Here is a 27,302-nt window from a genome sequence, read left to right as displayed (position 1 = left end):
TAACCACACATTAGGTCAGCTTGACATTGCCTAGTGTCTATGCCAGAACTCCTGGTTCCTTTCACATGTGCCCTACATGTTGGATTTGGCATGCATTGAACTTGTGTGGGAGAGGATTAGTCAATACTTCTGGTTTAGGACCAAAGCTTCAAAGCTTTGGAGCTGTGTTTGGTTGGAAACCCCTGGCTATTGTTATGAAGGAGAATGGATCAAAATTTTTTATTGACAGGCAGACAGCTCTGAGGAGGTGTTGACAGTCTAACCCTGGGTCTGTATCACTCCATCTTCTCTTGCTTTTAAATTAATTCCAACACAACACATTTCCAGTCCCAGCAGCCCTGACTGGCACCCTGTCAATTCTGGTCATCATTGTAAATCCCATCCAGATATAGTCAAAACCTTCTCAACAACTCTGTTTATAAAGTTGCTGTTCCAAACGCCCCCAGACCCCTGAGAACCATCCTCGCATTCTTAATGATCAGGCAAGCATCTTCACATACCATCGTGACTCCTCTGTGGATCAGGACATACATATTATGGGTAACCAAGGTGACTGTTCACATCAAGCCCCTCCCCTCCTACCACCACCACCATTTCCATCACTCTCACCATTTAACCCATCTCCTCACAGCCAGCCTATATCTGAATTGGAATGTCCCCCCTTATACATGGGTATTAGGAAGCAGATGAAGGAAATGTAGAGAAAAACACTTAAAGAAGGTTGAGTGGTGACTTTTTGGTGTTTTCAGTGAATAGAGTTGAGGCTATATTTAGGCTGCACCTGAGAAAAGTAATCTGGGGAGTGTGTGCTTGTCTGAAAGCTACTGACCATAAAGAATGAGTCATTGACCTAAATCTTGTTTCCAAGACACAAATGTCCATATCAGTAAATCAACAAACATTTGTCAAGAGCCTACTCTAAAAATTACCGGCCTTCATTGTGGAAAAGAATCATGTAGGCAGCCTGTTTAAAAGACAGAAGCTTTGTCCTCACACACAGAGATTCTGTTTATTGTAAAACTAACATCCAAGGTGATACTGAAGCAGTCAGCTCTGGGACTGTGTTTTGGGAGCTAGTGGCCTGCCATGCACCAAGGCATATCTTAGCGGACGGTGGTGATAAGGTGATCTCTTCCCTCAAGAATTTTATAGACTAGTGAGAAAGAAAGTAGTTAATGACCATGAAGCTAAAATCAGAAATACAGAGAAGGAGCTATTTCTGCTGCAGATGCCTTGTGGGAAGAAAGGACAGTTGAGGGAGCCCTAAAGGATGAATAGAGTTTCCTCTGGTTAGATGGGGAGTTGTCAAGGCCATTTCAGATACGAGGAACAATTTACTGAAAGGCCCAAATACAGTCTCAGGAGTTTAGTTAAAATAAGAAAGATATTTTTTTAAAAAAACTAAAATAACTGTACAAGATCAGGTATTATAATCACCAAATAAGTAGAAAAAACTGCTTTTTGGAAAATTAAAGGTTTTTAGAATCCCAAGGCACTTAGAAACATCAGACCAAACCACAAGTGTTTGATCAGTCTTCTGCTACCCACTCCCAGTCTTGTCTCTCTCCACTTCTCATAAATGCTTTGTACTCTGCAGCCACCCACAGACAACTGTCCCCTAGTGGCTTAGTGGGAGACCCAGATTTCACATAACCCCTCCCTGATGGCTCTCCAGACTTCTGGTCAGTCCTCTGTAGGTTTCCAGCAAATATGACTGTGTCTAGAGACATCTCTTCCTCTGCAGAGCTGAGATTCCTGGAAACAGATCCAAAAGAATCTTGCTGTGATTTATGTCAGAGTGTTCTGCCTGTGTTTTCCTCTAGGAGTTTTATAGTATCCAGTCTTACAGTTAGTCTTTAACCCATTTTAAGTTTATTTTTGTGTATGGTGTTGGAGAATGTTCTAATTTCATTCTTTAACATGTCAATGTCCAGCTTTCCCAGCACCACTTGTTAGAGAGACTGTCTTTTCTCCATTGTATATTCTTGCCTCCTTTGTCATAGATTAATTGGCCATAACTGTGTGGAGTAATTTACTTCTGAGCTTTCTATCCTGTTCCATTGATCTATGGATCTGTTTTTGTGCCAGTATCAATACAATTTTAAGAATAAGAGTCCATAAGAGAAAAAGAAATCTGTATATTATGTTGAGATATGTTCCCTCTGTGCCCACTTTCAGGAGAGTTTTTATCCTAAATGGATGTTGAATTTTATCAAAAGCTTTTTCTGCATCTACTGAGATGACCATATGGTTTGTAGTTTTCAGTTTGTTAATGTGGTGCATCACATTGATTGATTTGCGGATACTGGAGAATCCTTGCGTCCCTGGGATAAATCCCACCTGATCCTGGTGTATGATCCTTTTAATGTGCTGTTAGAGTTGATTTAGTAGTATTTTGTTGAGGACTTCTATATCTATGTTCATCAGTGATACTGGCCTGCAGTTTTCTTTTTTTTGTAAAATATCTTTGTCTGGTTTTGGTATCAGGGTGATAGTGACAGTGACTTCACAGAATGAGTACAGAAGTGTTCCTTCCTCTGCAAATTTTTGTAATAGTTTCAGAAGGACAGCTGTTAACTCTTCTCTAAATGTTTGGTAGAATTCACCTGTGAAGCCACCTGGTCCTGGACTTTTGTTTGTTGGAAGTTTTTAAATTATTGATTCAATTTCAGTACTGGTAATTGGTCTGTTCATATTTTCTGTTTCTTCCTGGTTCAGTCTTGGGAAGTTGTACCTTTCTAAGAACTTGTCCATTTCTTCTAGGTTGTCCATTTTATTGGTGTATAGTTGCTCATACCAGTCTCTTATGATTCTCTGTATCTCTGTGGTGTCAGTTGTCACTTCTCCTTTTTCATTTCTGATTTTATTGACTTGCGCCCTCTCTCTTTTCTTCTTGGTGAGTCTGGCTAAAGGTTTATCAATTTTGTTTATCTTTACAAAGAACCAGCTTTTTGTTTCATTGATCTTTTCTATTTTTTTCTAAGTCTCTATTTCATTTATTTCTACTCTGATCTTTATGATTTCTTTCCTTCTACTAATGCTGGGTTTTGTTTGTTCTTCTTGCTCTGATTGCTTTAGGTGTAAGGTTGGGTTGTTTATTTGAGATTTTTCTTGTTTCCTGATGTAAGCTTATCTCACTATAAACTTCCCTCTTAGAACTGCTTTTGCTGTGTCCCACAGGTTTTGGATCGTGGTGTTTTCGTTGTCATTTGTCTCTAGGTATATTTTTATTTCCTCTTTGATTTCTTCAGTGATCCATTGGTTGTTGCAAACACTTCTAATTGGTTTCTCAGTTTCCCTTTTGTCTGTTCACCATACAGCAGCTTGAGTGAAAATTTGAAAACATAATTCAGCTCATATCATGCCCCTGCTTAGAACCCTTCCATTGGTTTCCTGCTATGTTTAGAGCTTAATCCAACCCCCTTAAACTGGGACCCTATGTGATCTGGCTCCCCACCTACCTCTAAACACATGCTGCACCACTCTGAAGCCAAGTTTGTTCCTGCCACCCCATTTCCACCTCAGGTCCTTTGCACTCGCTGGTGCCTGTACCTGAGTCACCTTCCCCCAGGCTCTCTGTGGCCGACTCCTCTTCATCTGACACACGGACAAATTCACCTTCCTTGACCTCCTGTAAAGCAGCCCTTCACCAAGCTTGAGGATACTCCCCACTCCTGTTCTATTACCTGTTTTGTTTTCTGCAATATGCCCACCACTCTCTGAAAATATTTTTTGTGTGTGTGGTACACGGGCCTCTCACTGTTATGGCCTCTCCCGTTGCGGAGCACAGGCTCTGGACGCGCAGGCTCAGCGGCCATGGCTCACAGGCCCAGCCCCTCCACGGCATGTGGGATCCTCCCAGACGGGGGCACGAACCCATGTCCCCTGCATCGGCAGGCGGACTCTCAACCACTGCACCACCAGGGAAGCCCTGAAAATATCTCTTTTTAATCTTTGCATTTATCGTCTCTGTTGCTTGCCTAGAATATAAGTTCTCCAAGAGCAGGCACCTTGTCTGTCTGGGCAATGCCGTGTCCCTAGGACCTTGGCATCTAATTGCTGCTAAGGAAATGAATCAGTAAAAATCTAGCACTACTTGGTTAATTTAAATGTCACTCCCTTGGTCTTGGTGACATCTAAAAATGAGAAAAAACTAGATGATGTTGATGGGAAAAGCTCAAAATGCCTTTATGTGCTTGTTTAAATGGGCCTTCCTAATGAGGGATTTGCCACATGCTGTCTGGAGCTGGTCTGTGTGTCTTTCTAAAGTAGTGTTTCAGGCCCTGAACTGTGCAGGAAACTCAAGAGTACTGACAGCCTCCTCTATTCCTTCTTTATTTTCTTAAATTAGCTACTTACAGTTGTATTTTCCACTGTTGGGAAACGCATTCTTCAATGTGGAGACCTCGCTTCTCCATGGAACCAGCCAAGACCAATTCTTGAGTCATCCCTTTGGAGATCCACCAGTTCAGTAATGGCTGAGTTCTCCACCCTCAGTTCCTAGTGTTCCTTTTACCCAGCCTTTACAGTGTTTATGGTCTTCCAGAGAACCATAAATAGTTTCCAATTCTGGGTTTATAGCATTTTTCATTGGATTTTGAGTTACAACTATCCTTTTTTTTTTTTTTCTTTCCCATTCTCAGGAAATATCCCAGTTCCTTTAAAGGAGCTTTAAGAGGCTTTAGTTTGTTTAGGAAGCTTCCCCAAAGTGAATCTGATCCAGAGCGAGGGCCTAGAAACTACATTTTCTCAGACGCCATGACTGATTCTTCTGTGATGCCACTGGCATGGGCAGGATCAAGGGGGGGAGGAGGGGTGCAGTACTTGGGGGATAATGACTAAGGGTTCCCATTTCCACTGCATCTCTAGCGATACTGAAGAACTTGGTTGCCATCCAGAGGAAAAGCTTGGAAAACCTTTATTTAACTACCTGCTTTGACCCCACATGTCTTTAGTGGCAATTGCTAAACTTTTATAAAGAAAAGCTAATGGCTTGTTAATATCAGCTACCACTAAGATGGTTCTAAATACTCTCCTAGGGAAAAATACTCATGTCCGGATTAGGATTTCTAATCTCATTTTAGAAAGATATATAGAAATCACATGTGCATTTTCCCCTTAGCTTTATGAGCAAAACAGTTTCAATAAAAAGTTTACATGCCCAAAATATCCAAGTTACTCTATCCTGAATTCCTAACAGGATGAACAGGATGAGTTAAGGGCAGGAATCACTGATGAGTAATTCCTCGAAGTTACCTGGTATTTGAAATAGTACTACATCCTTGGTTAGTACTGGTAGCAATTTTTAAGGTTCTTATTTCTCCTGATTTGTCAATAATAGAACAGTAGAAATTTTAAAGAAATACACTGGCCATTCTCAGTTCTAGAGGATAAATTCATTCAACATACATCTGTTGTAACTGTATACTATATTCCTGCTACTGAACCAGAACACACAAATACTGTCTAAGGGCAGAGTTCCTTGGGGTTAGAGACCCAAGATTAGGGCTGTGGCACAGTAAACGGTGAGGGAGGCCATCATCACAGAGGCAAGAAAAGCGGCCACTCCACATCCTCCCACTTCTGGTATCCCTGAATTTCCTCCTTCATCTTCTTAGGTCGTCTGGGCTTCCCTGGTGGTGCAGCGGTTGAGAGTCCGCCTGCCAATGCAGGGAACACGGGTTCGTGCCCCGGTCCGGGAAGATCCCACATGCTGCGGAGTGGCTGGGCCCGTGAGCCATGGCCACTGAGCCTGCGCGTCCGGAGCCTGTGCCCCGCAACAGGAGAGGCCACAGCAGTGAAAGGCCCGCGTACCGCAAAAAAAAAAAAGAAGAGTTGTCAGCCACTCCCCCATAGCCCCCACCCCCATCCTCTTCTGAACCATCCTATTCATTCTATTGGAGGCATTTAACTAACTTCATGTCACACTCCCAAGGGCATTTATAGGAGAGGCTGCAGGTTATCCAGGAGATGTTGAGGATTCTTTGTCCTGTAGGGATATTAACATAAAAAATGTTTTTCTGTATTTGCTGGGGCTCTTGGGATACTTGTAAGGCTGCTGTAGCCCATGTACCTTCTGAGATACCCCCTTGTCCCATGGGAAGCTCACACATTCTTGTCACCCAAAGGCTACAGCACCCCACCGCCTCCCCTGTGCTCGGCTGGGCACAAAGCCAGATTAGTCAGTCTGCTGCCTAAGCGGAAGTCCAGCCAAGGAAAGGACTGTGCTTCGCCGACTTGTAGGGCCCCTCCAGTCTCTACAAGCCACTCTCTTGAGGCGCCTCCTCCCCTCCCTGGGAGCATCGCATTTAAGAGAAGAGAAAAGCTTCTCACTAGGAACACCCTCGCCTTCTCACAAAGCCAGCCAGCACTGACCACTCCTTCTCCCTTCCCCGTCCTCCTCCTTTCCTCCTTGTAGGGGGCAGGGGTCTGCCTACCACTTGTTGGAGGCTGTCTGTGGAAAGCAGTAGACACAGTACCACTTGTCCTCAGCCTGGGACAGCAGGGAAAGCCCCACTCACCATCCTGAAATAGAAGCAGTTCCCCTTGGGACTTCCCTGGCGGTCCAGTGGTTAGGACTCGGTGCTTTCACTCCTGAGGGCCCAGGTGCAATCCCTGGTCGGGGAACTGGGATCCCACAAGCCGCGCAGCATGGCGAGGCCAAAAAAACCCAAAAAAATCAGTTCCCTGTAAGAATTCTGCCTCCTTTCTCCCACTGAAGGAATGCACATGGAAATGTTATTTTTTTAAATACTTCTGTTCTAATTTATTTTCTAAGTAAATCATTCATGAGATTCTATACTTTAACTCTTGGTAACGCAGTTACTTATAGTGCCACCTCGCGAGATTTGAGAATTTCAGACACAGGGAAGTCGTTGCCAGGTCTATACAGTTAAAACATAAATTAACAAAGTGGTAGGAGGGGGACAAAACAATCCCACTTACGTATATTAAAAATGGCTGTTTGCCACTTAAGGAGATTAAAACTACCATTGTTACCTTCTATCACCACCATTATTTCATAAGAGAAGGACATTTTAACAAAAAACTAAGAACATAATCTCAGAATAAAACAGTAGTTCTTTATATTTCAGGGAAAAGGTCAATCTCTGAAGACTGAGGTTCTGGCTTTATGGAGAAACGTATCTAATCGTCTCTATGTTCCTCATTTCACTGTCCACCAAGAAAACCCACATAAAAGCAGTGTTCTGAGGATAGGTCTTGAAAGTACTTGTGTAGACTCTTTGGTTCTCTGTTCTCAGCCTAAGGATAAACTGAGAACTTTTCTTTAAAAACTGACACTCATCCAGAGCATCCCAAGCATCACACAGGAGATCAGGGGGCCACGGGACCCTATCCCAGGTCGATCCAAGGCCACCCTGCAATTCATAGCATGACTTAATGCAGAACGATGTGCTCGGCCTATGCTTGCCCTGACTGCGTTTCATACAAGTGTGGGTCTTCCCTCTGACCTTTGGCTTTCGAGCACCAAAGCATCACAATAAACAGAACGTTGAGGCCTTATCCTCAAATTTGATTCATCTCAAAGCCTGTTTCAAAGAGAAGCCAAAAATGTGAGTCTGAACACAGTTTCTTAACAAACAGGAGCATACAGCCTATGGAGCTGATGTCCTCATTTTCACCATTTTGATTTTGGTTACAAGAGCAGGGAGGGTAGGAGGGTAATGCTTTTTCGTCAGCCCCGACACTACCGTTCAGCTTTTCATTTGTCAGTACAGTGTTGACAGCTGAATTTCACGATGGAAAAGCCCTCTGATTTATAATCAGACTCCAGCCAAACCGTCCATTCCTGGGCCTTTTAAAATGATCTTGTAAATTACAGCAGTGAGAAGGAGAGAGCAGGCTAGCTCCCTTAAAACAACAGCAAGGGGCTTCCCTGGTGGCGCAGTGGTTGGGAGTCCACCTGCCGATGCAGGGGACACGGGTTCGTGCCCCGGTCCGGGAAGATCCCACATGCCGCGGAGCGGCTGGGCCCGTGAGCCATGGCCGCTGAGCTTCTGCGCGTCCGGAGCCTGTGCTCCGCAACGGGAGAGGCCACAACAGTGAGAGGCCCGCGTACAGCCAAAAAAAAAAAAAAACACACACAACAGCAAGATCCAGGGGGAAACGGCAAAGGATTTGTGCTTCAGTGGCAGTGAGGGGAAATATGGATTAAATACTCTTTGTAACTAGCAGCTGTAATTACCAGGGGAATTTGACACAGCTGTAGGAGCCGTTTTCATACTGCAGAGTCGAGTGAGGGAAAGAAAAGGGATCATTTTATCCTTCCAATAACTACAATTTTTTATTGGCAAATCAAGCGTAGAATTGGTAGTTGAAATGCTTCCAGGAGTCTTTGTTTAGAAATACCTTCATTCATCTCTGTGTTTTCTCAGAGTCTCGCTTTTCCAGCTACTGTCGTTCCAGGAGACAGTGTTCTGTTGGCCACGTTACCATTACCATCTTCAAAATGTGCAGTTATTGAATACTTGCCGAGAGCTTTTAGAAATGGCAAGACCACGACTCAGCCTGACAAAACTGTCACTGGGGTCAGATGACATTGTTCGCCTGAGACTTTTATTTGCCTCTCAATAATGTCCAGTGTTTTGTCTTTTTAATTCAGGCATCATATCAACATTTCTTCACGTCCACCCTTTTGGAGCCAATATAGAATATCTCTGGTCATACATGCAGCAGCTGGACTCCAAGGTAAGTCCTTTTTCTCAACTTGCATTGCTAAAATGTAGCATGTTGATTGCTGGCTGCAGGTCGAAGCTGCGTGAGCTGCGTTAGGGATATAATGGTGTATGGAGGTTTATCTGTACTTCTTCACAAGAACTCAGTTTCTGGCAGAGAGTTGTCTTCTTTTCACTTGCTTTTGTCTTTGTAGAAAGAAAAGCAGTCATCGAAAATAACAATTACTTTCAGCACATGCCAAATTACTTTGAAAAGCATATGAGGGGGGCTTTCCTGGTGGCGCACTGGTTGACAGTCCACCTGCCGATGCAGGGGACGCGGGTTCATGCCCCGGTCCGGGAGGATCCCGCATGCCGCAGAGCAGCTGGGCCCGTGAGCCATGGCCACTGAGCCTGCGCGTCCGGAGCCTGTGCTCCGCAACGGGAGAGGCCACAGCAGTGAGAGGCCCGCGTACCGCAAAAAAAAAAAAAAAAAAAAAAAAGCATATGAGGGATTTAAAAGTGCAGGTTGGCCTGAAAGTTCCCACAACAAGGGAGAAATCATGTCAGGGTGACTGATGGGGCATTATCCTTAGACCATATTCTCACAGGATTCTATGTTAAGGGCTCCACACAGTAGAGGAAAAATCACCCCAAATAACATAAAAATCTGATATGACTCTCAAGAAAACTGTATTAATGGTGGTTTTTTAGCATCATTCTCCAAATGGAAAAAAAAAAAAATGACTACAAAAGTTCCTCTCAGCTGTGCTCCTCGAGGGTCACACCCAGGGTCAGGACATCACTCCTCATTTCTGTGAGGCTAGTTTTTCTCCTCTGCAGAACAGCTACCCTCCTAGCCCACTGGAGTGTCTGTGCGCCAAAAGAGAAGAGACAAAAAGAGCTCAATTTATGTATCAAATTCCAGTGAATAGTGAGAGGGGCTTCTGTGAAAATCAAGTGATGGCATTAACCAGTACTGCCTTGGGGAGCCCTGGAAGGGGACAGAGATGCTAGGCCTGTCACTGGGCAGTTTGCTAAGTGTCCTGCTGAGAAGGAAAATGGAAGTAAGAAGCTCTTCCATAGAGCACACCAAAGTGCCTGGGACGTGCAGGACCAGGCCCACAGCTCGCTGACCTGAATACACACACATACAGTCATTCTGAATCTTCAGTGGCCAGTATCGATTACACTGCTACACTGTCATCTAATTTTGATTCAGATGATCTTACCAATTCACAATCCCACAACCGCTTGACCTTTCTAATGGGTCTTATACTTCACCTTTGAGAGACGTCCTCTGGAACAAAAAGTGTTTTTCAGTCATAGAGATCCATGCCCTCTTATTCTCCCGCAGCTGGTGACAGGGTAGACCATACAGAGTGAGATGGAAGGAGGAGACTGGAAGAGTCTTTTTTTTTTTTTTTTTTTCCTGCAGTACGGGGGCCTCTCACTGTTGTGGCCTCTCCTGCTGTGGAGCACAGGCTCCGGACGCACAGGCTCAGCGGCCATGGCTCATGGGCCCAGCCGCTCCGCGGCATGTGGGATCTTCCCGGACTGGGGCACGAACCCGTGTCCCCTGCATCCGCAGGCGGACTCTCAACCACTGCGCCACCAGGGAAGCCCTGGAAGAGTCTTGACGTTCAGAGTCATGTCATTGCCTTCCCTGTGGCCTCCCCTCACTTCCATGGCGGAGGGGAGGGTGACAGAAAACGCTCCTGTGAACTCAGATGAAGTGAGGAGGAATGATACGATGTGTCTTTGTTGAAAGAAAGCTTTGAAGACCTACTTTGTTTGGTTTTCCTTCTCCAATACGCTTCTTCATAATATCACCACTACCTTTGCCTGGAGGATTAAATGAAATGCCACTTGCACCACTGTACTTGGCATAGAATAAGCCCCCAGGAAATGATTCCTATTGTTGCTATTATCCTTCCCTTGTACTGTTGACATTTCTTTCCTTCCCTTTCTGGAAATCCCAAGTGGGAAGCCTTTGTGAAGAAGTAGTGGTTGTTTCGGTATGAGCTGAAGTGGCCAAGGAATCCACTCCTCATTCATCTAAGAATTGAAGGGCTCCTGTCCCCTCTGGCCCATCAATGCAGGCTGATGATCTGTATGTCTGTGAAATGTGCGTGCACGTGTGAGTTGCATACGTGTGTGTGTGTGTGTGTGCACGTCCAGGTATAATTATTTGATGGGTAGGAGCTCTTGTTCTATTCTTACTCTCAGGACGGTGTCCATCATTCACTTGCTCAGGTGAGATCTGTGTGGTCTCCCTCAGTAAGGAGAGAATTCACACACCTGGTCTCTGGTCCTTAGATGATGGGCCCTTCCTGAAGGGATTCGGTCAAGGGGAATTCCATTTCATCTCAGACTAATACCTTTATTTTATTTTATTTATTTTATTATTATTATTATTATTATTTGCGGTACGAGGGCCTCTCACTGCTGCGGCCTCTCCCGTTGCGGAACACAGTCTCCGGACGCACAGGCTCAGTGGCCATGGCTCACGGGCCCAGCCGCTCCGCAGCATGTAGAATCTTCCCGGACCGGGGCATGAACCCGTGTCCCCTGCATCGGCAGGCGGACTCTCAACCACTGCGCCACCAGGGAATCTCTGATACCTTTATTTTAGAAGATAATAAGGAAGGTATTTCCCTCACAGAGGAAATATACAGGGTCTCGGTCTCTCCCAGACAGCCCTCCACCTCCTGGACAGAATGCTCAGTGGAGATGTCAAATTCTTTCCTCACGCCGAAAATATATCAAAAAGTGTTCTGACTAAATCTCCTGGGCGCCAGGGATTGGACCGAATATTCTTTCTATCCCAGTGAGGCTGAGAGGATACTTAGACTTTTTAATCCAGAGAGCAAATTACTGCTATATACTGGAATTCCATATCCTTGGGGCTTTAAGCAGAAAACAAAATAATGAGAGGTTTGCCCTCTAAGTATCCACCAGGGCCTTGTACCTGCACCGACTGCCAGAAGGCTCATAATCCTGGAGCTGTCGCCAGACCCCGATGCTGAGGTTCTCCTGCACAGCGGCCTGGGGCACCTGCTCTGGTTAATCAGAAACGAACCGAGTGTCAGGGGGACGCTGCATTAAAGCAGGGGACTCGGCCTGGCCTTCGCAACAGAGGAGGTTTGCTGACTCTGGTGAAACAGCTTTTTAAAACTTCCACTTAGCACAACACAGTTTCCTTGAGATCAGACAGCATCACTATTACCACGACTGTTATTAAGATTCTGCCTTCCCCTGTGCTGACGGGAAGAAGGAAAGCAGGCTCAGTCCAGCCCGTAACAGAGCTGTTTTTCTTAGGATTTCCCCAAAGGCCACAGCTGGGTATATGAATGATCAGAAATGGAAGGGGAGACAGGAACTGATATAATTAGGCTGGGCATGTAAACTGCACATGGGTCCCTAAAACTGTGTATCCCCAAACAGGCCATTTTCCAGTTACATACTATTTCTGCTCTTGAGAACGATACTTGCATATTTCTTTTTCTTCTCTGCCTCTTCTAAACCACTCACTCTCATGCGCTCAGCTTTCTTGTATCAGAAATACACGACCAAGTCAGAAAGATGCATTCAGAGGGAGACAGGGCCGGGGTGGTCAGAGATGGCGGCTTCTTGAAGCTTTGCTGAGTCAAAACTCATGCCTTGGGTACGGGCAGGTAAGCTCTTCCACACAGGCAACACTATCTTGAAAATGGTTTCTGATCAATATCTAGAATCTCTCACATCAGCCCAGAGCCGTTCAAGGTCACTCGCTGATCCTAAGCAGCAAGGAAGTCACATTTGAACAGCAGCAGATGAATATTTTCAGTCTTACAGTCAAGAGGAGGGAGACCTCTGCTCTTCCCCCAATTTATATATTGTCTAAGAGATTAAGACCCAGTTCTCCAAGTGTGTCTGGCTCCCGCCTCTACATACCGGCAGCCTCTTCCCAAAACCCACAAAGTGGAAGATTTGATTCTGAAACCAGACTCAATGTAGTGTGGCCACAGAGACTGGAGTTTTTTAGAAAGAGCTGCCATTTTTGGCATGACACCGTGTCTGGTAACAGGCTTGGGCGCTCATGAAGTGTTCATTTCCCACCAAAGGGGCAAACCATTTGCATTTGTATACTAGAAGCATACCTCTGAAACACAGGCTTATCTTGTCAGTTCCAAGGAGGTTTAAATCAGCCTTAATTGAAGAGCATTCTTTCCCAGATGACAGCTAGCTAGGCAGTAAGGCTGGAGAAAATGTTCCAAGTAGTGTTTGTAAGATTGCCCACCTGAATAATCTTTAATAGTATGTATATTCTGGTGTTCTCCTAAATAGCCACCTGTCACAGTATGTTAATGAGTGAATGAGTTTTCTGTTGCTTAGACAGGCTATCGTGAATGTGTTTTCTAGACATCACAGCACCTCTGGAAAGCATAAAGCATATGAAACTTGGGAGGTGACAAGACTTCCATCTGGCTGCGTGAAGAGTAGAAAGGAAGCTGCTCTTTCACAGCAAGAGAAATTGACAAGGTCACCAGGGACCCAGTGACTGGTTGGCTACGTCACTGCTTTTCACAAACCCAGCACTGTCTAGGGACTAGGCAGAACAGGACGGGGAGTGGCCAGGGCACAAAAGAAATCTAAGAAAAGACCCTGCTCTCAAGAAGCTTGTAGTCTAGGGGCTTCCCTGGTGGCGCAGTGGTTGAGAGTCCGCCTGCCGATGCAGGGGACATGGGTTCGTGCCCCAGTCCGGGAAGATCCCACATGCCGCGGAGCAGCTGGGCCCGGGAGCCATGGCAGCTGGGCCTGCGCGTCCGGAGCCTGTGCTCCGCAACGGGAGAGGCCACAACAGTGAGAGGCCCGCGTACCGCAAAAAAAATTAAAAAAAAAAAAGCTTGTAGTCTAAACGAGGAAATGGTATATTTATGAACTAACTTGAGAATCAGATGTGAATTAATGAAGTGCTAAACTTGGCAGGCAGATAGATACTGAGTGAAATAGGAATTGGAGAAGGTGAAGTACGTAAGGGCCACGACCACCAGGCGGTGCCCTTAAGTCCGCGTTCATTCTCCTGGTTTGCTCTGGGGCACTTTCGCTGTCCTTGCTGCATGTCTCCCCTTTCTCCTCTTTCTCTCCTTCCTTCCTTCTCTCATCTTCCATCCAGATCCTTCCTTTCCTCCTTCTAATTCCTTCTATTTATCTTCTTCCTTCTTTCCTGTTCTTTGCCTCATACCTCCTTGCCTTCCTCCCTGTTCCTCTTCCTTCCGGTCCTTTCCTTCTCTTTTCCTAAGTCCTCACTCCTGTTTATCTTCTTTCCTTTTTCCTCTCATACCTCTTCCTCTGTGTCCTTCCTCCCTCCCCACCTACGTTCTGTATCTCTCTCTGCAGATGTTTATTGCAAGGTGTCTGTGTGCTCTGCCCAGGGATATGAGGATGAACGAGATTTAAATGTGCGCTAAAGGCTAACCGTCAGTTTATCCTATGGAAGGAAATCTGGTTTTGCAGTTGGCTTCTCTGCCTCTCCAGCCTTGACAAAGCCTACGTCAGTGTCTTTTCAGTCCCCCAAGCAGGAACCGCTCTCCACTTGCCTCCCTTGCCTGACTGATATGGGGCATGGAGCCGACCACCCGCATAAGAATTGATTTATGCCGGCCCGTGTCAATTTATACACGTGCTTAGTGGCCTGGCAAGGAGGCAATGGGCTTGAGCTAGAGTCAGCAAATCAGAAAATAAGTCAAATCACAAATTACCTCGGTGGTATTGCCACCACACAAGCCCCTTGGTTCCACGGAGCCTTTATTCCTTCTCATCTTTCCTTTTCTTTTTAATTAGAGCAAATCAATCCTTTCTAAAAGAATAAATGTTAGAAAATTTTAAACAAAATAGGAGTGGAGGGAATCCACTGACAACATCAAAGACTAAAAAGACACAGACCACCAGTTTCTTAGAATAAAAGCCAGCTGGGCAAGAGGGTAATAAAAGCATCATGTTCATGAGAGTCCTCCCCAGTTTCTACAGCACCAATACATGGTACATGGGAAAATGAGATTTCATAGTCACGGCACGTTTCTGATCTATATCGTAATGCCACACGGGACTCTCTTAGCCACGTGTATCTGATTCGCCTAATGGTATCCTTGTGAGAGAGCGAATCCAGTGCTGTGAAAGCAGGGCTGGATTCAGCATCAGAAACCCTGCACTGAGTTCTAGCCCCTCCGCTCACCAGCTGGGCCGGCAGCAGCCCTTCCCTGGACCGCGGTGTTCCATCTATGACAGACAGGAGCTTAGAGAGGATCCCTGACCTCAGAAGGGATATGGGGAAGGGAATCCTGCACACCTGGTGGGGAAACGGACTCCTCTCACTCTGAGCTCAGCCAGTGAGTGCTGGATGCTTTGTTTATGTGATGACTCCGTGATGCTTTCAGGTCTCAAGACCAATGGTCTTGAAATGATTGGTGGGAAGAGAAAGGATATTGTGAAGGCAGTATCACAAGAGCTGACACATTTTTATAAGGAAGGAGAAGAAAACAGAATTAAAGGAAATGAAGATATTTGTAAAGTAAAACTTCTTTGGCCATAGGGTAAAACAGAAGGACAAATTGAATTTTCTCTCGACTTTGTCTTGGAGATCCCAAAATGTCACATGTCGTATAGGCTATTCCGTCAGGGTAGGGAAAAGGTTTAGAAACCATCAAACTAACATGAAAGCAGTTTCTCCTTCATTTTTCTACTCACATGAGATATAAACATCTTTAGGGAAATGCTCTAGAATTTAGCTGAGCGCCTTATTAAATGGATTTTTTTTTTCATCAGGCTCCTTTTATTGGTCCCCGAATAGAGTTGTCCCTTGGTTTCTGCAGGGGATTGGTTCCAGGAACCCCTGTGACTACCAAAATCCAGAGATGCTCAAGTCCTTTATATAAAATGACTTGGTATTTGCATATAACCTATACATCCTCCCTATACTTTAAATCATCTCTAGATTATTTACAATAATATCTCATTGTGGTTTTGTTGGCATTTCCCTGATGATTAGCATGTTGAGCACCTTTTCATGTACCTACTGGCCATCAGTATGTCTTCTTTGGAAAATGTCTATTCAGATCCTCTGCCCATTTTTTGATTGGATTATTTGCATTTTTGCTATTGAGCTTATGAGTTCTTTATATAATTTGAATATTAACCCTTTATCAGACATATGCTTTGCAAATATTTTCTCACATTCGGTAGGTTGTCTTTTCATTTTGTGGATGGTTTCCTTTGCGGTACAGAAGCTTTTTATTTTTTTTTAAATGGATATTTTAGATGGGATTTCATTTGAGGGTGACTGCTCTGTAATTGTGACACATCCCTGTCCACATTATTTACATCTTCATGGCAGAATCAGGCTGTTACCTTGTACTACCAACAGCAACTGGGAGTTCACTACTTCTGAGGACACCGATTTTCATGATGCTCATTTCTGGCTAATTGGTTATTCAAACTAAGTAATTATGAGAATTTCAAATCCTAGTTTCACTACTTCTTAGCTGTGTGGCCTTGGACAACTTATTTAACGTCTCTGTAACCTTAGTTTCACTTCTTCTTAGCTGTGTGGCCTTGGACAACTTATTTAACGTCTCTGTAACCTTAGTTTCACTGTCTATAAAATGGATTTTTTTATGGGCTATAATGTGTGTTAAATGACTTAATATATGAAGAGCATTGACAGCAGTATCTGGCACCCAGTAAGTGCTACTAAGTGTTGGTTGCCGATTGTTCTGTACTTAAAAGTGCACAAAAGACCTATTACATTCTTAGTTTGAGATCTTTGCCACAACCTAGTGTACAGGTGAATTTTAAATGGCTTGCCCAAAGACCGGTGCTAATATATGGTAGGGCCAGCACTCAAATCCAAGTCCTGAGAGCATCTGATGAGCTTCTTTCCAATTCCCTTGTCTTGCAAATGAGAAAATACCCAAAGAGATTAAGTGACTTAGGCAAGATGGTGAAGCTGGTTAATGGTCATTCCATGACTGGAATCTGATCTTTTGCCTCTACATTTCTTTCTTCCAGCAAGTGAAAGGTTTATTTGCTTATGTTTAATGAACTTTTTGATGAGATAATACACTTAAAGCATGTACGCTGTGCCTGGCCCACAGCGAGGACTCAGGAAGTGGTGGCTACCTATTTCCTGCTGCATGCCTTCTTCGGCTTCCTTTGTGGTTGAAGTCTAGGCTCAGGTCAAAAGCCACCATGGAAAACAAGATGTTGCTACTTTTCAGTACAGGCGAGCCAAGATTCCGCACGATTTGCTTGCAAATTTTTGGTGAATGGTTCAGGAGGAGATGCCCAAGCATTAGCATATGACTAATGGTGGTTGAGTTGGGAACTTTCAGGATTTTTTTTTGCTGTTGATGTTGATATCACTCTAAAACAGTATTCATCACAGAGGAGCTCTGCCCTCCTGTACAGGGACACCTCCTCCATGGTCCCCACCCATGAGCACAGAGGCAATGACCAAATGGATTATTTCTAATTCCCACTCCACAGTCCCCAACCCATTTGGGGACTGGCATCAGTGTCAAAGAACATGGCCAGGGAGCCTGGATCTGTACCTCAGCTCCACACTTACTGCCTGGGTTACCTAATCACTCTGGACCTCAGTTTCCTCATTTGTAAATTATTCCCTCTCTTATAGGAGCATGGTGAGAATTAAAGAAAGTGTGTTCAGAAGAGTTTGGCAAGGAAAAGTCTCGCAGTGGTTGTGAGATGTTACACTTTTTTTTTGGCGGTACGCGGGCCTCTCACTGTTGTGGCCTCTCCCGTTGTGGAGCACAGGCTCCGGACACGCAGGCTCAGTGGCCATGGCTCATGGGCCCAGCCGCTCCGCGGCATGTGGGATCTTCCTGGACCAGGGCACGAACCTGTGTCGCCTGCATCAGCAGGCGGACTCTCAACCACTGCGCCACCAGGGAAGCCCTAGATGTTACACTTTTTACAATCAGCTGCAGGACTGCTAGGTGGGATGGCCTGACCTAACCCCAGCTGGCCTCCTACAAAGCCATTAGCTTTAAATCAGATCTTTATTTTCCCCTCGAGAATTCAGCTTTTTCCTCCCCTTCCTAATGAACAGTATGAGGCTTCTTCCCCACTTTTCCAAAAAAAGGTGATAGCTATACTGGAAACAAGTGTGTGGTGGGATGGCTGTTCCTTCCATCTGTCAGTTTCTCTATGGCCTCTGCTTGATCTGGAAAAAGACTGCTTATCCCAGGGGTATCACTTGAATTTGGGGACTGGAACCTACTGTAGATGACCTGTACTGTCCTCCAAAAGAAAAAAGGGAGCTTGTTAAGAGAATACCTTGACTTCACAAAGCTTAAGGAAAACTGCCTTCTGGACCAACTAAAAACTGGGTTTGACCACACACTTCTCTGTACTTGTTTTCTTTGGCTTATGAACACAGGGCTTGACACATCTACCACAAAAGGTTTGATTGTTAATGTGTAGTATTTCTTTGGCTTATGAACACAGGGCTTGACCCATCTACCACAAAAGGTTTGATTGCTAATGTGTATTTGATCAGCATCGCCTAAGACAGATATATAGAGAAATTGTATTTGTGCCAGGCCCTGTGTTACATTTTACAAACAATCCTCACAATTACACTGAAAGAGATGTTTTTATTTCTATTATACACATGAAGAAACTGAGAATTACAGCTATTAAATGACTTGCCCAAGGTCAGACAGCTTGCTCGAGGCCTAGCCCAGGTGCAAATTCAAGCGTATCTGATTTAAATCCTCAATGTAAACCCAAATATGCCTGACCCAGGGCAATTATTAACAATAATCTGGGTACACCCCCACACTGGGCGGAATTAGAGACTCCAGATAAGAGGCTAGGGAATGTGCTTTTTTTTTTTTTTTTAAATCAGTTAAATACAAATTGTGGTGTATTCTTAACATAGAACACTTTACTGCCAACACACACGATATTTACATACATATTGGTTTACGCAGAAAGCCTTCCAGAGGACAATTGTTGAGGGAAACAGCAGGCTACCCAGTGGTCAATATGCAGATACATTTAGAAAAAGCTTAGAGTTGAACCTGCCGGTGTTATTGCTGGTCTGGGGAATTTAAAAGGTTTCTTCCTCCCTCCCCACCTCCCTCCTTTTCTCCATTTTTTCCTTCTTTCTTTTTTTTTAACATCTTTATTGGAGTATAATTGCTTTACAATGGTGTGTTAGTTTCTGCTTTATAACAAAGTGAATCAGTTATACATATACATATGTTCCCATATCTCTTCCCTCTTGCGTCTCCCTCCCTCCCACCCTCCCTATCCCACCCCTCTAGGTGGTCACAAAGCACTGAGCTGATCTCCCTGTGCTATGCGGCTGCTTTCTACTAGCTATCTATTTTACGTTTGGTAGGGTATATATGTCCATGCCACTCTCTCACTTTGCCCCAGCTTACCCTTCCCCCTCCCCATATCCTCAAGTCCATGCTCTAGTAGGTCTGTGTCTTTATTCCCGTCTTACCCCTAGGTTCTTCATGACCTTTTTTTTTTTTCCCTTAGATTCCATATATATGTGTTAACATATGGTATTTGTAAATTGATACAGCCACTATGGAGAACAGTATGGAGGTTCCTTAAAAAACTACAAATAGAACTACCATACAACCCAGCAGTCCCACTACTGGGCATACACATTGAGAAAACCATAATTCAAAAAGAGTCATGCACCAAAATGTTCATTGCAGCTCTATTTACAATAGCCAGGACACGGAAGCAGCCTAAAGTGTCCATCAACAGATGAATGGATAAAGAAGATGTGGGACATATATACAATGGAATATTACTCAGCCATAAAAGGAAACGAAATTGAGTTATTTGTAGTAAGGTGGATGGACCTAGAGTCTGTCATACAGAGTGAGGTGCCCCAGGTGACTGATACTTAGGAAGAATGCACTATGCCCCTGGTTCTTCACTCACAGCTTCTGACAATCATGGGGAGCATTTAGAGCAAAACAATGCCAGGGGCCAGTCCACATGTGGTGAACTCTTCCCCAGTTCTTTCTCTGATATAACACTCGACCCTCTGTAGCTCACTCAGTTTTCTCAGCTACAACACGAAGACAGATCATAATGTCTGTCCCATATATATTCCAGGATTGTTGTGAGAAGGAACTCAGGATACTGGTGAAGATGCTTTGGACGTTGCTCACTGAAAGAAAACTTACTTTTTCAAATTCATTATGAATCTTTTGTGAGTTGACATGGGAATCTAATAACCCTGTTAACATGGCTTTATGGAAAAATACATTCAGATTTCAAAACAATTCATATAAAAATTTTAGAATACAATTGATTTCAACTTTCAGAACTGCCTCTATTTAACTAAAGTTTTGTTTCATAGGCCTAGGAAAATTGACTGTATCATGTAAAATCTTTTTGATGTGCATATTATATGAACAGTTAATTTGACTTCCTGGTCTATTTAGTCTCTCTTGTTTTTTGTTTTAAAATTGAAGTATAGTTGATTTACAATGTTGTGTTAGTTTCTGGTGTACGGCAAAGTGATTCAGTTATACACATCTATACATATTCTTTTTCATATTCTTTTCCATTATGGTTTATTATAGGATACTGAATACAGTTCCTTGTGCAATACAGTAGGACCTTGTTTATCTATTTTATATATAGTAGTTTGTATCTGCTAATCCCAAACTCCTCATTTATCCCTCCCCCACCCCCGTTCCCTTTGGTAACCATAAGTTTCTTTTCTATGTCTGTCTGTTTCTGTTTTGTAAATAAGTTCATCTGTGTCACATTTTATATTCCACATATAAATGATAGATGGCTTTTGTCTATCTCTTTCTGAGTGTGATGATCTCTAGGTCCATCTATGCTGCTGCAAATGGCATTATTTCATTCTTTTTTATGGCTGAGTAGTATTTCATGGTATATATGTACCACATCTTCTTCATCCATTCATCTGTCAATGGACACTTAGGTTGCTTCCATGTCTTGGCTATTGTAAACAGTGATGCTATGAACATTAAGGTGTATGTATCATTTCGAATTATGGTTTCCTCCAGATATATGCCCAGAAATGGGAATGCAGGATCATGTGGTAGCTCTATTTTTAGTTTTTTAATGAAACTCCATAGTGTTTTCCATAGTGGCTATACCAATTTACATTCCCACCAGCAGTGTAGGAGGGTTCCCTTTTCTCCAAACCGTCTCCAGCATTTGTTATTTGTAGAGTTTTTAATGATGGCCATTCTGACCGGTGTGAGGTGGTACCTCATTGTAGCTTTGATTTCCATTTTCTCTAATAATTAGCAATGTTGAACATCATTCCATGTGCCTATTGGCCATCTGTATGCCTTCTTTGGAGAAATGTCTATTTAGGTCTTCTGCCCATTTTTTGATTGGGTTGTTTGGTTTTTTTGTTATTGAGTTGGATGAGCTATTTGTGTATTTTGGAAATTAAGCCCTTGTTGGTCACATCATTGGCAAATATTTTCTCCCATTCTGTAGGTTGTCTTTTCATTTTGTTCATCATTTTCTTTACTGTGCAAAAGCTTTTGAGTTTAATTAGGTCCCATTTGTTTATTTTTGCTTTTTATTTCTGTTGCCTTGGGAGACTGACCTAAGAAAACATTGGTACAATTTATGTCAGAGAATGTTTTGCCTATGTTCTCTCCTAGGAGTTTTATGGTGTCATGTCTAATATTTAAGTCTTTAAGCCATTTTCAGTTTATTTTTGTGTATGGTGTGAGGGAGTATTCTAACTTCGTTGACTTCCATGAGGCTGTCCAGCTTTCCCAACACCACTTGCTGAAGAGACTGTCTTTCCTCCATTGTATATTCTTGCCTCCTTTGTCAAAGATTAATTGACCATAGGTGTGTGGGTTTATTTCTGGGCTCTCTATTCTGTTCCATTGATCCATATGTCTATTTTTGTGTCAATACCATGCATTTTGATTACTGTAGCTTTGTAGTATTGTCTGAAGTCTGGGAGGGTTATGCCTCCTGCTTTGTTCTTTTCCCCTCAGGATTGCTTTGGCAATTCTGAGTCTTTTATGGTTCCAATATAAACTTTAGGATTCTTTGTTCTAGTTCTGTGAAAAATGTCATGAGTAACTTGATAGGGTTCACATTAAATCGGTAGATGGCTTTGGTTACCATGGCCATTTTTTAAATTTTTTTGCTGTATGCGGGCTCTCACTGTTGTGGCCTCTCCCGTTATGGAGCACAGGCTCCGGATGCACAGGCTCAGCAGCTATGGCTCACGGGCCCAGCCACTCCACGGCAAGTGGGATCTTCCCAGACCAGGGCATGAACCCGTGTCCCCTGCATCGGCAGGCGGACTCTCAAACACTGCGCCATCAAGGAAGCCCCACCATGGCCATTTTAACAGTACTAATTCTTCCAGTCCAAGAGCATGGGATATCTTTCTGTTTCTTTGAATCCTCTTCAATTTCCTTTATCAGTGTCTTATAATTCTCAGCACATAAGTCTTTCACCTCCTTAGTCAGGTTTATTCCTAAGTTTTTTGGGGGTTTTTTTGATGTGATTTTTAAAGGGATTTTTTTTACCCTCCCTTTCTGATATTTCATTGTTAGTGTAAAGAAATGCAACATATTTCTGTATGTTAATCTTGTATTCTGCTACTTTACTGAATTATTTTATCAGTTCTGACAGTTTTGTGTGGATATTTTAGGGTTTTCTATATATAGTATCATGTCATCTGCATACAATGACAATTTTACTTCTTCTCTTCCAATTTGGATACGTTTTATTTCTTTTACTTGTCTGACTGCTGTGGATAGGACTTGCAATACTATGTTGAATAGAAGTGGTGAGAGTGGGCATCTTTGCCCTGTTCCAGATTTGAGCAGGAAGGCTTTCACCATTTCACCATTGAGAATTATGTTGGCTGTGGGTTTGTCATGAATAACTTTTATTATGTTAAGATATGTTCCTTCTATACCCACTTTGGTAACAGTTTTTATCATAAATGGATATTGAAATTTTTTTATACCATTAAGTTTTTAGGTATTTGGGTTTTTTTCTTCATATATATATATTTTTAACATCTTTATTGGAGTATAATTGCTTTACAATGGTGTGCTAGTTTCTGCTTTATACCAAAGTGAATCAGCTATACATATACATATATCCCCATATCTCCTCTCTCTTGCATCTCCCTCCCACCCTCCCTATCTCACCCCTCAAGGTGGTCACAAAGCACCGTGCTGATCTCCCTGTGCTATGTGGCTGCTTACCACTAGGTATCTATTTTACATTTGGTAGTGTATATATGTCCATGCCACTCTCTCACTTTGTCCCAGCTTACCCTTCCCCATCCCTATGTCCTCAAGTCCATTCTCTACATCTGCATCTTTATTCCTGTCCTGCCCCTAGGTTCTTCAGAACCTTTTTTTTTTTCCAGATTCCATATATATGTGTTAGCATACGGTATTTGTTTCTCTCTTTCTGACTTACTTCACTCTTATGACATACTCTACGTCCATCCACCTCACTACAAATAACTCAATTTCATTTCTTTTTATGGCTGAGTAATATTCTATTGTATATATGTGCCACATCTTCTTTATCCATGTATATTGAATTTTATCAAGTGCTTTTTCTGAATCTTTTGAGATGATCATGTGGTTTCTGTCTTTTCTTTTGTTGATGTGGTGTATCACATTGTTTGATTTGTGTATATTGAACCATTCTTGTGACCCTGTGATGAATTCAGCTTGATCATGGGGTATGATCTTTTCTATGCATTCCTGGATTTCATTTGATAACTTTTTTGTTATTTTTTTTATTGCAGTATAGTTGATTTACAGTGTTGTATTAGTTTCAGGTGTACAGGAACGTGATTCAGTTACACATAGATATATATCTATTCTTTTTCAGATTCTTTTTCCTTATAGGTTATTACAAAACATTGAGTATAGTTCCCTGTGCTTTACAGTACGTCTTTGTTGGTTATTTATTGATATATAGTAGTGTGTATATGTTAATCCCAAACTCCTAATTTATCCTTTCCCCTCACTTCCCCTTTGGTAACCATAAGTTTTTCTATGTGAGTCTATTTCTGTTGTTTATATAAGTTCATTTGTATCATTTTTTTTAGATTCCTCATATAAGCAATATCTTATGATATTTGTCTTTGTCTGGCTTACTTCACATAGTCTGATAATCTCTAAGTCCATCCATGTTGCTGCAAATGGCATTATTTCATTCTTTTTTATGGCTGAGTAATATTCCATTGTATAAATATACCACATCTTCGTAATGGACAATGGACATCTTCAATGGACATTTAGGTTGCTTCCATGTTTTAGCTCTTGTAAATAGTCCCGCTATGAAAAATGCAGTGCATGTATCTTTTCAAATTATAGTTTTCTTCAGATATATGCCCAGGAGTGAGATTGCAGGATCATGTGGTAGCTCTATTTTTAGTTTTTTAAGGAACCTCCATACTGTTTTCCATAGTGGCTGTACCAACTTACATTCCCACCAACAATGTAGGAGGGTTCCCTTTTCTCCACATCCTCTCCACCATTTGTTATTTATAGAGTTTGTTTTTAATTTATTTATTTTATTTTTGGCTGTGTTGGGTCTTCGTTGCTGCGCGTGGGCTTTCTCTAGTTGAGGCAAGCAGAGGCTAGTCTTCATTGAGGTGCGCAGGCTTCTCATTGCGATGGCTTCTCTTGTTGCAAAGCACGGCTCTAGACGTGTGGGTTTCAGTGGTTGTGGCACGTGGGTTCAGTAGTTGTGGCTCGTGGGCTCTAGAGCACAGGCTCAGTAGTTGTGGTGCACGGGCTTAGTTGCTCCACGGCACATGGGATCCTCCCAGACCACGGCTTGAACCTGTGTCCCCTGCATTGACAGGTGGACTCTCAACCACTGCACCACCAGGGAAGCCTGTTTGTAGAGTTTTTAATGATGGCCATTCTGACTGGTGTGAAGTGGTACCTCATTGTAGCTTTGTTGCATTTGTCTAATAATTAGCAAAGTTGAGTATGGTTCCATATGTCTTTTGGCCACCTGTATATCTTCTTTGGAAAAATGTCTATTTAGATCTCTTACACATTTCTTGATTGGGTTGATTTTTTGTTATTGAGTTGTATGAGCTGTTTGTGTATTTTGGAGATTAATCCCTTGTCAGTTGCATTGTTTGTAAATATTTTCTCCCATTCTGTAGGTTGTCTTTTCATTTTGTATATGGCTTCCTGTGCTATGCAAAAGCTTTTAAGTTTGAGGAGGTCCTATTTATTTTTGTTTTTATTTCCATTACTCTAGGAGAGAGATAAAAAAAAAACCATTGCTGCAATTCATGTCAGAGAGTGTTCTGCCTATGTTTTCCTCTAGGAGTTTTATAGTATCCAGTTGTACATTCAGGTCTTTAATCCATTTGAGTTTATTTTTGTGTATGGTGTTAGAGAATGTTCTAATTTCATTTTTTTACATGTAGCTGCCCAGTTTTCCCAGCACCACTTATTAAAAAGACTCTTTTCTTCATTGTATATTCTTGCCTCCTTTGTTGTAGATTAATTGACCATAGGTGTGTGGGCTTATTTCCAGGCGTTCTATCCTGTTCCATTGATCTATATTTCTCTTTTTGTGCCAGTACCATACTGTTTTGATGACTGTAGCTTTGTAGTATAGTCTGAAGTCAGGGAGCCTGATTCCTCCAACTCCATTTTTCTTTCTCAAGATTGTTTTGGCTATTCGGGGTCTTTTGTGTTTCCATAAAATTTTAAAATATTTGTTCTAGTTCTGTGAAAAATGCCATTAGTAATTTGATAGGGATTGCATAGAATCTATAGATTGCCTTACATGGTATAGTCATTTTGACAATATTGATCCTTCCAATCCAAGAACACAGTATATCTTTCAATCTGTGTCATCTTCAATTTCTTTCATCAGCATCTTAACAGTTTTCAGTGTACAGGTCTTTTGGCTCCTTAGGTAGGTTTATTCCAAAGTATTTTATTCTTTTTGGTGTGATGGTAAATGGGATTATATCTTTAATTTCTCTTTCTGATATTTTGTTGTTACTGTATAGAAATGCAACAGATTTCTGTGTATTAATTTCATATCCTGAGACTTTACCAAATTCATTGATGAGGTTTAGTAAATACTTTCCTGGTAGCGTCTGTAAGATTTTCTATGTACAGTATCATGTCATCTGCAAATATAACAGTTTTACTTCTTTTCCAATTTGGAAAAGAAGTCTTTTATTTCTTTTTCTTCTCTGATTGCTATGGCTAGGACTTCCAAAACTGTTGAATAAAAATGGTGAGAGTGGACATCCTTGTCTTGTTCCTGATCTTACAGGAAATGCTTTCAGCTTTTCACCAGTGAGTATGATGTTAGCTGTGAGTTTGTCATATATGGCCTTTATTATTTTGAGATATGTTTCCTCTGTGCCCACTTTCTGGAGAGTTTTTATCATAAATGGGTGTTGAATTTTTATCAAAAGCTTTTTCTACATCTATTGAGATGATCATATGGTTTCTATTCAATTTGTTAATATGGTGTATCACACTTATTGATTTGTGGATATTGAAAAGCCCCTTGATCCCTGGGATAAATCCCACTTGATTATGGTGTATGATCCTTTTAATGTATTGTTGGAGTCAGTTTTCTAGTATTTTTTAACATACTTATTGGAGTATAATTGCTTTACAATGGTGTGTTAGTTTCTGCTCTATAACAAAGTGAATCAGTTATACATATACATATGTTCCCATATCTCTTCCCTCTTGCGTCTCCCTCCCTCCCACCCTCCCCATCCCACCCCTCTAGGTGGTCACAAAGCACCGAGCTGATCTCCCTGTGCTATGCAGCTGCTTCCCACTAGCTATCTATTTTACGTTTGGTAGTGTGTATATGTCCATGCCACTCTCTCACTTTGTCACAGCTTCCCCTTCCCCCGCCATATCCTCAAGTCCATTCTCTACTAGGTCTGTGTCTTTATTCCCGTCTTACCCCTAGGTTCTTCATGACATTTTTTTATCCTTCTTAAATTCCATATATATGTGTTAGCATACGGTATTTGTCTTTCTCTTTCTGACTTCCTTCACTCTGTATGACAGAGTCTAGGTCCATCCACCTCATTACAAATAGCTCAATTTCATTTCTTTTTATGGCTGAGTAATATTCCATTGTATATATGTGACACATCTTCTTTATCCATTCATCCGATGATGGACACTTAGGTTGTTTCCATCTCCTGGCTATTGTAAATAGAGCTGCAATGAATATTTTGGTACATAACTCTTTTTGAATTATGGTTTTCTCAGGGTATATGCCCAGTAGTAGGATTGCTGGACCATATGGTAGTTCTATTTGTACTTTTTTAAGGAACCTCATACTGTTCTCCATAGTGGCTGTACCAATTCACATTGCCATCAGCAGTGCAAGAGTGTTCCCTTTTCTCCACACCCTCTCCAGCATTTATTGTTTGTAGATTTTTTTGATGATGGCCATTCTGACTGGTGTGAGATGATATCTCATTGTAGTTTTGATTTGCATTTCTCTAATGATTAATGATGTTGAGCATTCTTTCATGTGTTTGTTGGCAGTCTGTATATCTTCTTTGGAGAAATGTCTGTT

At 42.4% G+C, this 27,302-nt stretch overlaps 1 protein-coding gene across 3 annotated transcripts in view; it reads left to right on the top strand.

The window, feature by feature from the left end:
* ENOX1 (ecto-NOX disulfide-thiol exchanger 1) overlaps positions 1-27,302 on the top strand; it is a gene marked incomplete at both ends in the record, with an annotated part of 282,081 nt that overhangs the window by 243,398 nt on the left and 11,381 nt on the right. For all 3 annotated transcript variants that reach the window (XM_079721567.1, XM_079721568.1, XM_079721569.1), the window contains one exon: positions 8,624-8,709. In XM_079721567.1, the coding sequence (XP_079577693.1) occupies positions 8,624-8,709 (86 nt within the window). The remainder of the gene's footprint in view (positions 1-8,623; positions 8,710-27,302) is intronic.

Source organism: Hyperoodon ampullatus (genome assembly GCF_949752795.1).
Source record: "Hyperoodon ampullatus genome assembly, chromosome: 16".
Taxonomy (NCBI): domain Eukaryota; kingdom Metazoa; phylum Chordata; class Mammalia; order Artiodactyla; family Ziphiidae; genus Hyperoodon; species Hyperoodon ampullatus.
Note: the sequence above shows the minus strand (reverse complement) of the source record. Positions and strands in the feature narration are given on the sequence as shown.